Here is a 14,259-nt window from a genome sequence, read left to right as displayed (position 1 = left end):
ACTTGCCTGGTTAATGCAGACAGCTCTCCCTTTATCTTAATATGTGTGTTGTGATTGTGAAAGAAGAGTGTGTATGTGTAGACATATTTAAATGTGTATTTAAACACTGTCTTAAACCCCCAGGGTTTTATACGAATCAGCTGCTGCCAATACTGTAAAATAGAATTTCACATGAACTGTTGGAAGAAGTTGAAAACAACAACTTTTAATGATAAAATTGACAAGGTAAGTTCACATAGTCTGGATTTTGTAAAAGTGTGCGTAATTTATGTTGATTTTTTTCCCTGAGAATCTTCAGGAAAAGTTTTTAGTGAATATAAGTTCCTCTCCGTGCATTCTAAACATAACTAAAAAGTTTTAAATGATAAAGTAGAAAATCAGTTTTTCTTTTTATTTTATACTGGCATAAGGGCAATAACCATAGAGGCCTTTAATAAATTGTTTAACCAGTTTTTATATTAGGAATCTTATCAAAAATAAAAGTTTAAATGTCTGATGTTAATGTTCTGATGTAGAATTAGGGTCTCAAATGTTTTATTTTCTCCAATCTTTGTACTGCCACTTCTCATTGTGGTTTTTCTTAATTTAGAAAGATAATAATGTTAATTACCATTAGCTAGATAACCTTGAGAGAAGGCACAATTTTGTAATCTTATTTGCATTCGTTTCTGATTCCTATAAGCTATGGACTTTAAAAAAAAAGAAAACCATTTCCTTTTTTAATTAATTAATTTATTTTCATTATTATGTTCAATTAGCTAGCATGTAGCACATCATTAGTTAAGAAAACTCATGTAAGCCCCTATTGTTGGAGAAAAGAGTAAGGTGCTTGTGCTAGGTATTTATTAGCAAGAGGAATTACTCAAGTTTGGTAGAAATAAATTCTCACATTTTATGCATTTTCACATAGTTAACTAAAGATACAATGATATAACCAAATAATTGTTGCCATTGAGTCACTTTTGCTATATCTTTGTCTGACATTAACTCAGTTTCTCTAGTTACACATGCACCCTTAGTGCTCTTAACCATTCCCGTGAGTTAAAACACTCCCTGTAAATTAGTCACCTTGCACTAGGATATAGGAAGTAATACACAACCCAAGTATCTTGATTTTTAATAAGAAAAGTTCATCTCTTGCTTACGTTTATTGTCCTAGAGTTCTGCGGCTGTGGGCCAGCAGCTCTTGTCTGTGTAGCTGTGTTCTTTGTTTCTGAATTGAGGTTGAAGAGTGACCGGAACATCTTCCTGTGGCAGAGAGTAAAGAGCAATGGCCAGTCTATTCAGTGTTTCTTAAAGCTTTTGCGTGGACATATGTACATTATGTCAGCTCACTCTGCATTGACCAAAGCAAGTCATGTGGTCAGCCCTACAGCTGGAAGTATATTCCTTCTACAAGGGAGGCTCTGAAAATCAGAAGACAAGGAGCAGGGACTTCCATTGCCTCCCTAAAGGAGGTTTTAGACATATCTTGACTATTCCTGATGGTTAAAATGGTATACATATATAGATTTATTCTAAGATATAGCACTTGTTTTTTTAATCAAATAGGATTTTCTACAAGGAATTTGTCTTACCCCTGACTGTGAAGGAATCATTTCTAAGATTATCATTTTCAGCAGTGGTGGTCAAGTTAAATGTGAAGTAAGTATCTAATAGAGGGGAAATATTACCAAATTGTTAACCAAAATGTTTATAACTTTTAAAATATTTAAATTTGGGAAGTTGTACAATTTAGATCTTGTGTTTTCCAGGAGAAATGTTCTTTAAGAAAATATAGGAAATATTAGGATGTCAGAATGTATCTTTGCAATGAAGGATTCTCACATTCTTTCATTTCCTAAAAGAGGAGACTTTTTACATTTTAGTTTTACTGTGTTTATTCTTTTCGATAATCTTGTTTTCTTAATCCCCAGTAAACTTACAGGTATTAACAAGGGTGGAGTTCTTAGGAAGGGGGAAGAGTGTTTTGAAGGATTACCTTTCACTTCACTATATGGGAGTGTTAGGAGTGGGTTATTCTAATGGTATTTGTAGTTTATTTGATCTGCTTACTCTTAATTTTTTTTTTTTTTTTTTTTTAGCTTCCTAAAGTGTGTCTACTCTTTTGTTCCTCTTTTCAGTAAATTGTTTTGCTAAAATTTTCTGGGCTTTTGTCTGGGTCAGAACATCATCCCTGTTCTCTATCAAATTGATCATTGACTGTGTGTGCTTCTGAACTGCTTGTTACTTGTGGTTTTGTGCTTTACGTCATGGGAGTATGAGACAAATTTTGGATGTCTTTGTTTTATTTAAAGTTTGAACACAAGGTCATAAAAGAAAAGGTTCCTCCAAGACCTATTCTGAAACAGAAATGTTCTAGGTAAGATTTTTAACAATCAATTAGTAGTTTAATGATGTCTATTAGAATATAATTCTGTTAAACGCAGATTTCTAAATTATGCTATTTTTTAAATTGGCTGTATACACATATCCAAATAAGTGGTGTTTAAATGAATTTTATGGATATTTAAAACTTAAAGAGAACTAGCCTATGGTTAAATACTAAAAGCTTGAATAAGAAGCATTATTTGGTGGTTGAATTTTTAAGTAAAATTATGACATTTGATGCTGTGAAATGACATGTTTGATTAATAGCTTTGGCATTTAGATTAAATTTACATACCTAGCTCTCCGTTGTTTAAACTTTAATTTTATCTCTCTTCAGCAAACATTTTTGAACCAATGACTGTTTCTCACCCTGAAAAACTCAATATACTGTCAAAAATACTCACTTCTGTATATATTGTTTAGATCAAATAATTCCAGTCCTTTTTTTCTTCTTCTTCTTTTTGGTCCTGCTTCTTGTCCTCTATTCCAAGAAGTGATTTTTTTCATCATTTGTGACCAAGAAAAAACAAAAGAAAAGATGAACAGAATTATTTGTTGAAGAGAATTCATTGGAAACCATACCAACCAAATTCCAGTGTTGTGGGCCATTATTGGGATGTGAAAATAGTATTTTACTGTAGGATCTTTCTTTGAAATGAGTGTACATATGTACTATCTTGCAGGGTAATTTATACCATTTTTATTTACCCTAAGCGGTAACTTATATACATGAAAACATTTGTGCAATGTGTGCATGCCACCCTTAATTAAAAGTTACTCAGTCATTGAGTTCTTGCTTTCATGAAGTAAGTACCCTAATTTTAATTGAACATGTGTCAACGGTTTTTGATATTAAAGAGAAGATGCAGGCCAAGTTCTGAATTAAAAAGGAAACTTCTAGCTTACTACTTGGAGAATGGTTTCTGTAATAGGCAGATAGTTAATTGAGTTTATAACAAAGGTAGATTATCACTAATTGTAAATGCTTATCAGCCTAGAGAAGCTAAGACTGAAAGAAGACAAAAAATTGAAGAGAAAGATCCAAAAAAAGGAAGCAAAAAAATTAGCACAAGAAAGAATGGAAGAGGACTTAAGGGAAAGTAATCCACCCAAAACTGAAGAGCAGAAAGGTATGCTGAAGTCAAAGGCATGATGAGAGTAATATCTTCTTTCTTAAAAGCATAAACATAAATATCCATCCTATTGAAATCTAAATTTCAATTCATATTTTAGTACCATCATTTTCTTGTGTTGCTCTGAGATGGGGAGAGTTTGGCATAAAGAGCACTGAATTTGGAAGCAGTACATACACAGGGATAGCGGTACGCTAACTTGAGGCAAGATCTGTGTCAGTTTCCTCATCACCGAAGTGAAGGTGGAAATAATAGCTGACATGCATATTGTATGTTTGATAGTGTTCTATAAACTCCACTGTGCAGATTTAGGTTCTAAAACATTGAACATGAATTAGCTACTAATTATCTGAAATAATGCTGAGTTCAAATAAGGAAGCAGTTCATAAAAGATACTGTAGAGATTACCTAACCCAGCCTTCTGTTTTACGTTTCTCTTGTTACTATTCCCTGATCATCATGGGAATGTGATTATACTGTTCCTGTGAACATATTTACTTTCAGGTTTTTTTCTTAATTAATAAGGGTTTTTTTTTTAATTGAGGAATAAAAGACATTATATGAGTTTCAGGTGTACAACATGATGTATATATTGTATATTCATTTATATTGCAAAATGATCACCACAGTAAATCCAGTTAACATCCATCCCAATACATAGTTACAGAATTTGGTTTCTCATGACAAGAACTTTCAAGATCCACTCTTCTAGCTACTTTCAAATATGCAATACAGTATTATTATTATTATTATTTTTTAAAGATTTTATTTATTTATTTGACAGAGAGAGACATAGCGAGAGAGGGAACACAAGCAGGGGGGTGGGAGAGGGAGAAGCAGGCTTCCCGCCGAGCAGGGAGCCCAATGCGGGGCTCAGTCCCAGGACCCTGGGATCATGACCTGAGCTGAAGGCAGACGCCCAGTGACTGAGCCACCCAGGCGCCCCTTATTATTATTATTATTTTTTTAAGTAGACTCCACACCCAGCGTGGAGCTCAGTGCAGGGCTTGAACTCATGACCCTGAGATCAAGACCTGAGCTGTGATCAAGAGTTGGACACTTAGCCAACCAACTGAACACCCAGGCACCCCACAATATAGTAGTATTAACTGTAGTCACCATGCTGTACATTACATCCCCGGGACTACTTTCAGTTTTCAGTTGAAGGAAGTTATTCTTTCTCATTGTCTACTGTGATGGCTGTTCCCAAAATGAAATACTTCCTCTTGTTGTTTTTATTTTTTATTTAGTATTCCATTAATGTTTCACAAATCAATTAAAATTATCTTTCCTACTATAGAAGTCTCCGGTAAATGTTTGTGTTTTAACTTTGGATGCTTCAAGATGCTAAATGGCCATCCATTAGGGAGATGCCTGGGTTGGGAAGATGAACTTGTGAGTGATTTTCCAGCTTGGAATTAACTCCATGGGATCCTGTGGTTTAGGATCCAACAATAAGATGAGTAACATAACAATACCTAGCAAATATTAATTGAATTCATAACTAAATGATCCTTTCAACTCCAGAAAAAAAACCCTTTGCGTTCTTAATGATTAAACATAGTTACTGAATATGAGGTATAGGTAGTAGGGCGTCTGGGTGGCTCAGTTGGTTAAGCAACTGCCTTCGGCTCAGGTCATGATCCTGGAGTCCCAGGATCGAGTCCCACATCAGGCTCCCTGCTCAGCAGGGAGTCTGCTTCTCCCTCTGACCCTCCCCCCTCTAATGCTGTCTCTCTTATTCTCTCCCTCTTAAATAAATAAATAAAATCTTTAAAAAAAAATAAAGTTTAGGGGTAGGGATGAGGCTGGGTTAGGATTGTTGAACTTTATTTTAGAGGAACTAAGTTTTTAGATGTTACATGAGTGGTATAGAGTGAAGGAGATAAGGTATTTTTGATATATTTGATTTAATGTGAACTTTCATATCTTTTGAAAGGTATTGTTAAGTATATTCCAAATTTAAAATTTCTTGAGTTTATTTAAAACATTAAGAATCCATCTGAACCATATTTTATATTTTTATGTAATGTTCTATTATTTCTTTCTCAGTTTATATCTTTGCAAATTGGTCCATTGCTCACTTTAGCTAACCACTTTTATTTGTCCTTAGAAACTGTAGACAATGTTCAGAGTTGCCAGTTCCTTGATGACAGAATTCTGCAGTGCATAAAGCAGTATGCTGACAAGATAAAATCTGGTATTCTGAACACTTCCAAGCTTCTCAAAGAATTGCTTTCTTGGAAGGTTTTAAGCACAGAAGACTACACAACCTGTTTTTCTAGCAGAAATTTTCTAAATGAAGCAGTGGACTATGTCATTCGTCACTTGATTCAAGAAAAGAATAGAGTAAAGACCAGGATATTTCTGCATGTTTTGAGCGAGCTTAAAGAAGTGGAGCCAAAATTAGCCGCCTGGATCCAGAAACTTAACAGCTTCGGTATGCCACTGAGCTCTAGAGCTGCGGCTTAGTAGGAAGGGTGGACATCGGCCTCTGATCCCTTTTTCGTTTTTCTGTCATCATTTATGATTTTTTAAAATGTAGGACTACAGATTTGTATGGTTAAAAGTACTGTTTCCTCCCAACTCACAATTTAGGTTATTTTATAGATAGGTTACAGTACACTTTCAAAAGGTGTAAACACAAGAAAGTTTAGTCAGAAAATCCAGTCCTGTATTTTGCTAAACTATTTGTAAATGTGTAAACGAAGTGAATCCTAGGCAGGTCATGGGTCAATAGCGCCCCCTGGAGGTGGCTGTCTGAGTGCCCTCTGGGATTGTGCAATTCTGTAGTCAGATTCCTTGGAAAATTTAGAGGATGAGTGAATGGAACTAATTGCTTAGGATCACTGAAGGCAAATCTGTATCTAAGGATTATGAGAAAAATACGCTGAGGTTGAATCTCATGATTATAAAACTCTGCTACTGTTCCTGATTTTCCTAATTTGGTGGAAGAAGACCCTGCCCTCCCCCGAAGGAGGCTCTTTGCCCAAGGCCATGCAGGGACTGCAGAAAGCAGCTGCAGATAGAGTTGTGGTCTAATACTAGATTGAGATTTCTCTGGGTACGTACCAGGGCACTGTTTATCTTGGTGACTGTGGTGGTAACTGGCCTCAGATAGTGGATGATTCAGTTGGCAGCTGTTGGATACAAGGCCAGTGGGAGCTACAGCGGAGCAGTCCAAAGGGTGAGACTGCCACACCTCTGCAAGTCACCCCCACCTGTTGGAATTTTTAGGGACATGGAGCTCTTAGAATTCTAGAGTTTCAGAGAATATATTGATAAATTTCTGTCCGTAGAAACAAAGGAAGATGGCAGGAAGCTCAGCATAGTTGATAGCTAAGTGTTGCTGCTTTGAGCATAGGTCTGCATGGGTTTCTGGTCCCAGAAAATCACTCTTAGGTGATAAGGTTGTCATTTGCATCTATTAACAATCAAGTAAGTAAATTATAATGTTATTTTTAACTTTAATCTGCTTTGGAAGATAGATTCAGGAGAAGGAAGCTTTCTGGTTATGCTTATGTGGGCAAGAGTGCCGGCCACTGTTCTTTTAGTGTACTGTAGCATTTGAGTGTTATAGCTCACTGATGGAAATGTTAATGTGTCCTTTTGATATAATTCACATTTATTCTGAAGATTAAAGGCATTTTAATAAGTATATAGATACTATTTAAAGTTGAGGTTTTTATTTTTAAAAAGTTCTAAAATGACTTCAAGCATGTTAATTAGTAAGATTATACTATATCCCTGATGTATAGCTCATATTTATTTATTAGAGGCCAGTAATTTCCCATTCCTGGAATTTTACTTCCTTCTCAACAAAAAGTCTATACTGTAGGGTCACATCATATGCATATTTAACATGAGAGGTCAGTTTATATGTGGGATATGGGGGAGAGTAAAGTTTTAATACTAGAATTGACCTCTTGCCTTCCCTTCAATGAGCACATTTTTCATGCAGCAGGACCTCTGCAAGGTAACTGTTTCATCTGGAGGAAACAGCCATCCAGGGTAATTTTGACTCAGCAGTCTGCTTCATGTGCTGACTGAGAAACTATGGCTGACATAAGAGGCGATTGTGCTGTATTCGATGTGGGTGGGAAGATGGACCAGAACTAGTCTTTGCCTTTGGTAGCTGTGTTAGTAAGGGTAGGGGCTCACCATCCCTTCAGAACAGTGCTGTGAGGTTGCAGCCACTTCTTTTTCTGATTTTTTAGAAGGTGGAATAAAAGTGGGAATAGTGACCATCCTGATTTTTGGAGGAGGGAAAGGAGTCATTAATGGAGGTGTTGGGGGGTTTGTTTACCCCTTTCCTGTTGTAAAGGCTCTTGGGAAGCATTTGCATATTCTTGTTACTATGGAATATATGTAGAAAAGCACTAAAATCTTGCTGGTTTGTACTGATTAGAATGAAAATCTTTTTGAATTAGTAAAAGAGTTGTTATATTTTTACAGGAATTTAATGCCTTGTTTTCATTGCCAAAGTCTAATAAAAATGACCATAGAAGCTTATAATATATGAGCTATTATGTAAGAAGCCTTTGGCCCACCTTATTCAACTAATAGATAAGAACTGTTGTAATTAGCATATCATTAAGTGGTATTCCTAAAATGCAAAATAGCTCGAACAAGTTTGTAATCAGATATGTGTTTTCACTGAAAATGTTGGCAAACTATAACCGAACTGCTTTCAGAGATGTAAAATTGAATGTGATTTTATGGTATATGATTTTCCCTTTTTCTGATTTGGGTTTTGTTTTTTTTATAGGTTTAGATGCCACAGGACCTTTTTTTTCTCGTTATGGAGCGTCTCTTAAGGAGCTTGATTTTAGCATCATGACTTTTCTCTGGAATGAGAAATATGGTCATAAACTAGCCTCTATAGAAGGAAAGCAACTTGATTACTTCTGTGAGCCAACATCACTGAAGGAAGCGCGGTGTTTAATATGGCTGCTAGAAGAGCACAGAGACAAGTTCCCCGCACTGCATAATGCTCTAGATGAGTTCTTTGACATAATGGGTGTGTGAGCTGAGTTTCAATTTATATTATATCTGGGCTGAGGGGGAAAACAAATCTGTGAAGGACCTAGCTTATTTAATACTTGGCAAAATAGTGAGAATTATTATGGTACACCTGCTTATTTGGGCAAGTAAGTGATTAAGAAGAGTGGTTTTTTGTTTTGTTTTGATGTACTAAAATGTTTTTACTCTGTTGAGCTAAGTGTTGTAGGGGTGCTCAGATGGGTGTGTTACACTACACACCATGCTGTTCTCATCTTAGATACATTGACAGTATCATGGCAAAGGTTGCATATTAAATGGACAGAATTTATCAGTAAATGGTTTAAATTGTAACCTTCAAGAAAACATCGCCCTGCAGAGGAGGTGATATTTGCAGAATCTAGAAATAGCACAGCTGTTGTAGTGGGAAAACTTAGATTGGGGTGGGAAAACTTAGACTGGGGAATCGGGAAAAGTAGCTGTGGCCCAGCTTCTGCCCTAATTCAGTTCATTAGTTTTTACTACTGCTTTAAGGCCCCTGCCCGAGCTGGGTGTTAGCCAGGAACTCAGAAATGCTTATGCTAGTCCCTGCCCTCAAGGACCTTATATTGTGGAAAATGGAATAAGATGAATATACAAATAACTAATATGGACATAAGCTCAGTAAGAGAGGACCAGAAAGAGTGCTGGCGGTTCGAATGGAGGATCAAGCACTTGTGTTCTTCCTGGGGAAGATGAAGACTTGGTGCAGGGCTAGAGTCCGAGCTGTGAACATGGATGTAGTCGGATTGGTGGACATCAGACTTAGAGACATGGGGTTGAGAGGAGTTGGGTCACCTGTTTGGGTAGCAGCATGGAGTCCCAGTTTAGCACGATAGGGTGACTAGCAGTTAATTCCTTAGCTTCTCTTGGATCTTAGTTTCTTCATCATTGAAGTTATAGGATTTGGAGCCAATGGTCTGTGTGGTCCCATTTTGCTTCAGAATTCTAATATTCTTAGATTCTAAACTGATTTTAACTTCTTCTCTTTGGTACTTAGTGTGTGTCTTATGATACCCCTCCCCCCTTTTCCCTCAGCATTCCTCAGCACCTGCTTTACGGACTGTCAGGAGTTAGACTTTTAAATTTCATGCTTTTTTTTTTAAAGGGCACATTAAAAGGTCTGGCCTTGTACAAAAGTATCACACATTACAAAGTTCATATGTAAAAGGAACTAAGAAGCCTGCTTTTGTTGTGGTTCTTAGGAAGGAGCACTTTCAAATATAAGATGGCTTTATTTTTCCAGGACACAGCTTCGTGACTGGAGGCAACATGCTACTTGATAGCCTGAATTTATTGCCATCAGTTTGCTGCTGCTGGTAATACAATGCTATCTGGCAACTGAGCTTATAAAACCTGATGCTTGGATCACACAACAAAATAACTAAAAAGGCCACCCTCTTAGTGTGCATTTTTTTGTACCCCAACTATGCAGTCCATCTGGCTGACTGTTCCTCTGCTTTTAGTCATAGTCTGAAGCCACCAGCCAAATGACCAGCCATCCCAACAGATTTTCCCCTTTAATAGCTCTGCTTCTCACTCTTATCCCAGATATTTTCAGTTTTATCTCTTTTCATTTAAAGGGATGATTATATTTCTTAAAACTTTTCAGAATCCACTGGTCTTGTAAATAAAAGTATTCAATAAAGTCACCAATGCTATGATAATTTGGAGTTCCAGCCTCTCTCCTGAACTCTGTATACTCTTTTCCTGTATTTCTTTGTAGACAGCTAACAGGCCCCTTAAGAGCAGTGTGGCTGAACCCACTTATTATATCCCTAGAGATCTGTTTTTCCTAAATTATTCTTAGTAACATTGTTGTATATCTTGTATCTAAGCAGGAAACCCTGAAATTAGTCTCAGTTCTTCCTTTTTCCTACTACCCCGTGTTTAGTTTGTCACTGGTCCAGTAAGCTTTATCTTTGATCTGTCCTTTCCTGTCCATCTCCACTTCCCTACGTCAGAGCCTTAGTAATCTCTCCGTGATTAGACCATCCTGGTAGCCTCCAAACTGGTCTCTGTGCCTCTAGACCTTCCCATCCAGATCTTCCTCTTACATTGCCACTAGTGACTCTTCTAGAACATCTGATTCTGTAACGATTTTGTTAAACACTTCATTTTGCCGACATATTAAATTCACATCATCTGTCTGGGTTTATCATCACTCTCCCCATCTGCCCTCTGTATATACATCTCATTTCTTGAAAGTGCCCAAACCTTCCTTGTGCTTTCCTGCCTTGTGTCTTTGCTCAGACATTTCCTCCCACCATGTCTTACTCCTTTGCTTGTTTATTTCAAGTCTCACTTTAATATTGCCTCCCCACCTCCAAGTCCTCCCTGACCTCTCCTTGGGCCTTTATCCTTGAAAACTTTATCATTCCATCAGTTTTGTTTCCATTATCTTTGTTGAGGCACTTAGCACACTGGGTTACAAGTATTTACCTGTTAGTGTATTTTGCACAATACAAGTTTAGAACACAGCTTATCTGTGGCAGGGACTATTCTCTGCATTTCTGTCTTCCTGGCACCTAGCATAGAGTTGACCCCCAGAAAACACTCAAATCATGCTGTATTGGATTCACATTTTGTGGTTCTTTGTGATTGGTTTCCATTTATTTGGCCTTTTTGCTCTTGGTTTCTTAAAATAATTTGTGTCAAAGTTAAATAAGGACTAGAACATAGTGGATGATAGTAGTATCTGGGGTGGTTCTCTTTAAGGCTTAATGTGTTGTTTGGCAGTGCAAAATTTTCATTTTCTCACAAATCATTGGTATTTTCCTACAGACAGCCGCTGTACTGTATTAAGGAAACAAGACAGTGGCGATGTGCCGGTAAGTTACTTGATCACTTTAACTGTAGTGTGCTAATCTGTGTTAGCCAAAGGAAGAGAGGAGTACCCAGGCCAGTGTTTATTTACATCACAGTGGCATTCTAGAACCAAATCTGGAGGATTTCTGGCTGATTTATGCTAATTTATTAGACAGTTAATACCAATCTTCCTCTTAGAATTAGAGTGACAGCAAACTTGGAGGCTTAAATTAGGCAGTGTCCATAAAGTTTTGCAACTAATAAATGTTAATCTCAGAAATAGGGAAGGAGTTGTTGAGTCATCTCCTGGCATAAAAATGAAAAGTTATCTGTAATGATTAAAATTTTAATGTTTTGCTCTGTAAGGAAAATAAAGAGACTTTGTTTTGAATGGCTCCAAACTGAGTTTAAGTTAAAATAATCCCAGAGTTTTTCTTAGTAGGTTGTGGCAGTTTTCAGACAGAAAGATGCTTATTTACTAATTTTTAGGATCAGGTCATCTGTACTTGAAATTTTGTCTTAATCTGCTGTTAAATACTGCCCAGCTAAATATGGAAACACAGATAACACACCCATGGGAAGTTAAATGTCTTTTAAGTCCACTGTGACCCCAGAGTTTGGCCAGGTGTAGAGTGTCTAGTTTAGCTTAGTAAAAGGAATGTCATTAGAACGCTAGTAGCATATAACTGGAATTACTCTAAAAGACTGATTAATTGCTTGAAATAACATAAACCTTCTTACAAATGAGTTTAAAATGTTGGAGCAATTTTAGTTATAACATAGTCAAAATTGAGCTTTCTCTTACTTTCTGTTATAAATCATAACACTAGGGCTAACATACTAAATGTTACATTTGTTGAGCATTTTTGTTATTTTTGTTACATATATTCAACTTGTGGCTAAAACAAGTATGATATTTTTATTTTGAGCTTCGTAATTCTGTTAGTTGAGTTTTCATTGTTTTTTCCCCTCCATTTTTCCAGTTTAATTCTGCTAAGATAAAAAATAAAGGCAAGAAAAAGAAGCCAAAAGATTCAAAGGTACATTTTCTGTATCAATTCTTGTATAAAGTAATTGAATATATAAATTAGAATTAACCAATTTGGGGGGATATTTTGAAGCATTTTGTAGAGAAAGACTTCTTTTTTTTTTTAAGATTTAATCTAAAATTTGCTCCAATCCAATGAGATAAATAGGGTCCTGTTTATCTTACGGTGGGTTCTCCTTGGCTGTCATATATGTGGGGGCTCAGGAGGGCAGGAGTTGAGACAGGGAACAAATATTAGAGGAGGAGGAGCATGAGAGCAGCTGTTTGTAAGTTCCACTAAAATTTGTCTTTTTATCTTTGACATTTAAAATTTTTTTGGAGCATTTAATTTGGGCATATTTATGGCTGTTGAACTTTTATTACTATGTGTTCCTATACACAAGAAAAATTTAGGTGAGTCATATATTGGCAGTTTGCATGCGTATTTATATAAGCGTTCATCAGTTTTAATGCTAATTTTTTCATGGAATCTTAAGGTGGAAAATCATTTTCATTTTTCTGTCTTTTAAATAGCCTATGTTAGTGGGGTCTGGAACAGCTTCAGTAACAACAAATAATGAGACTGTCACTTCAGGTGAAGACCATAAGTAAGTACAATTAAAATTTTTTGCTTCCTTTTAACTCAAGTGTATTAACTCAGCAAGTGGTGTTAATTTAACGTAAATTAAACTTGTGTTTTATTTCCCTAACTTCACTGTCAAAAGATGTGCCTCTGTTATGACAAGCTGGTGTGATCCATCTTGGTTGAATTTATAGCATGGCTTGTCTGCATTAAGAATTAAGATCACTACATTAAGATCACTGGGCTAATGACATTTATTAGATCAGTTTGGGAGCTTACTATGTGCAAGATACTTGGGAAAATCCTAGAAAATAGTCCTTAAAATGTTCAGTGAAAAGAATGACCTATGGATAATCACTAGAATGTTTGCTATAGTAGGATTGAGGAAGACGTTTCGGAAGCTGTATATGATGTATTTTTTGTTTTGTTTTGTTTTTTTTAAGATTTTATTTATTCATTTGAGAGAGAGAGCACAAGCAGGGGGAGAGGCAGAGGGAGAGGGAGAAGCAGACTCTGCTGAGCAGGGAGCCTGACGCAGGGCTCGATCCCAGGACCCTGGGATCATGACCTGAGCCGAAGGCAGATGCTTAACCATCTGAGCCACCCAGGCACCCCTGATGTTGCGGTTTAACCTTAGATGTGAGCAATTTTCAGTTGTGTCTGGTTGTTGAAACTGAGTTTTCAGGAAACAGACATAAGAAGAAGTAAAAGTAGTGAGTAGCAGTGACCTTTTTATGTCATATTCCTTGATGGACTAGAAGCCTACAATTTTTTTTTCACATTTCTTAAAGGAGTTTTCATAACAGCTGCTTTCCCACAGTCATTTTCATGGATTCTTTAAGTGGAGGAATTATTTTAAGTTAAAATAGTAATAGCCTAGGGGCGCCTGGGTGGCTCAGTTGGTTAAGCGACTGCCTTCGGCTCAGGTCATGATCCTGGAGTCCCGGGGTCGAGTCCCACATCGGGCTCCCTGCTCAGCGGGGAGTCTGCTTCTCCCTCTGACCCTCTTCCCTCTCGTGCTCTCTGTCTCTCATTCTCTCTCTCAAATAAATAAATAAAAAAAATCTTTAAAAAAAAAAAATAGTAATAGCCTATACTTAGATAACACTTATGGTACCACGTGCTATTCCATTAGCTTTACATCTATAAACTCATTGAATCCAGTCTTCCACTTTAAGAGGTAAGTACTGTTATTATGTCCATTTTACAGATAAGGAGGCTACTCATGCACAGTATAGTTGAATGGTATAGTTGAGTGATGTGCCCAAGAACCTGAAGCTTGTAAATAGCAGAGCCAA

General features: G+C 36.7%; 1 protein-coding gene across 7 annotated transcripts in view; it reads left to right on the top strand.

Moving 5' to 3' along the window:
* The window catches only part of TTC3 (tetratricopeptide repeat domain 3), a 119,278-nt gene that overhangs the window by 64,843 nt on the left and 40,176 nt on the right, over positions 1-14,259 (top strand). For 5 of the 7 annotated variants that reach the window (XM_021678063.2, XM_021678061.2, XM_021678062.2 and 2 more), the window contains 9 exons: positions 124-225; positions 1,552-1,644; positions 2,298-2,362; positions 3,364-3,500; positions 5,617-5,943; positions 8,272-8,523; positions 11,328-11,374; positions 12,335-12,391; positions 12,913-12,986. In XM_021678063.2, coding sequence (XP_021533738.2) covers positions 124-225; positions 1,552-1,644; positions 2,298-2,362; positions 3,364-3,500; positions 5,617-5,943; positions 8,272-8,523; positions 11,328-11,374; positions 12,335-12,391; positions 12,913-12,986 — 1,154 coding nt within the window. Of the gene's footprint in view, positions 1-123; positions 226-1,551; positions 1,645-2,297; positions 2,363-3,363; positions 3,501-5,616; positions 5,944-8,271; positions 8,524-8,784; positions 8,839-11,327; positions 11,375-12,334; positions 12,392-12,912; positions 12,987-14,259 lie in introns of those variants that run through there. The other 2 variants (XM_044919404.1, XM_044919429.1) reach the window with 2 other exon arrangements.

This window comes from Neomonachus schauinslandi, chromosome 1 (assembly GCF_002201575.2).
Source record: "Neomonachus schauinslandi chromosome 1, ASM220157v2, whole genome shotgun sequence".
In the NCBI taxonomy this organism is placed as follows: domain Eukaryota; kingdom Metazoa; phylum Chordata; class Mammalia; order Carnivora; family Phocidae; genus Neomonachus; species Neomonachus schauinslandi.
This window is presented reverse-complemented; position numbering and strand designations above follow the sequence as displayed.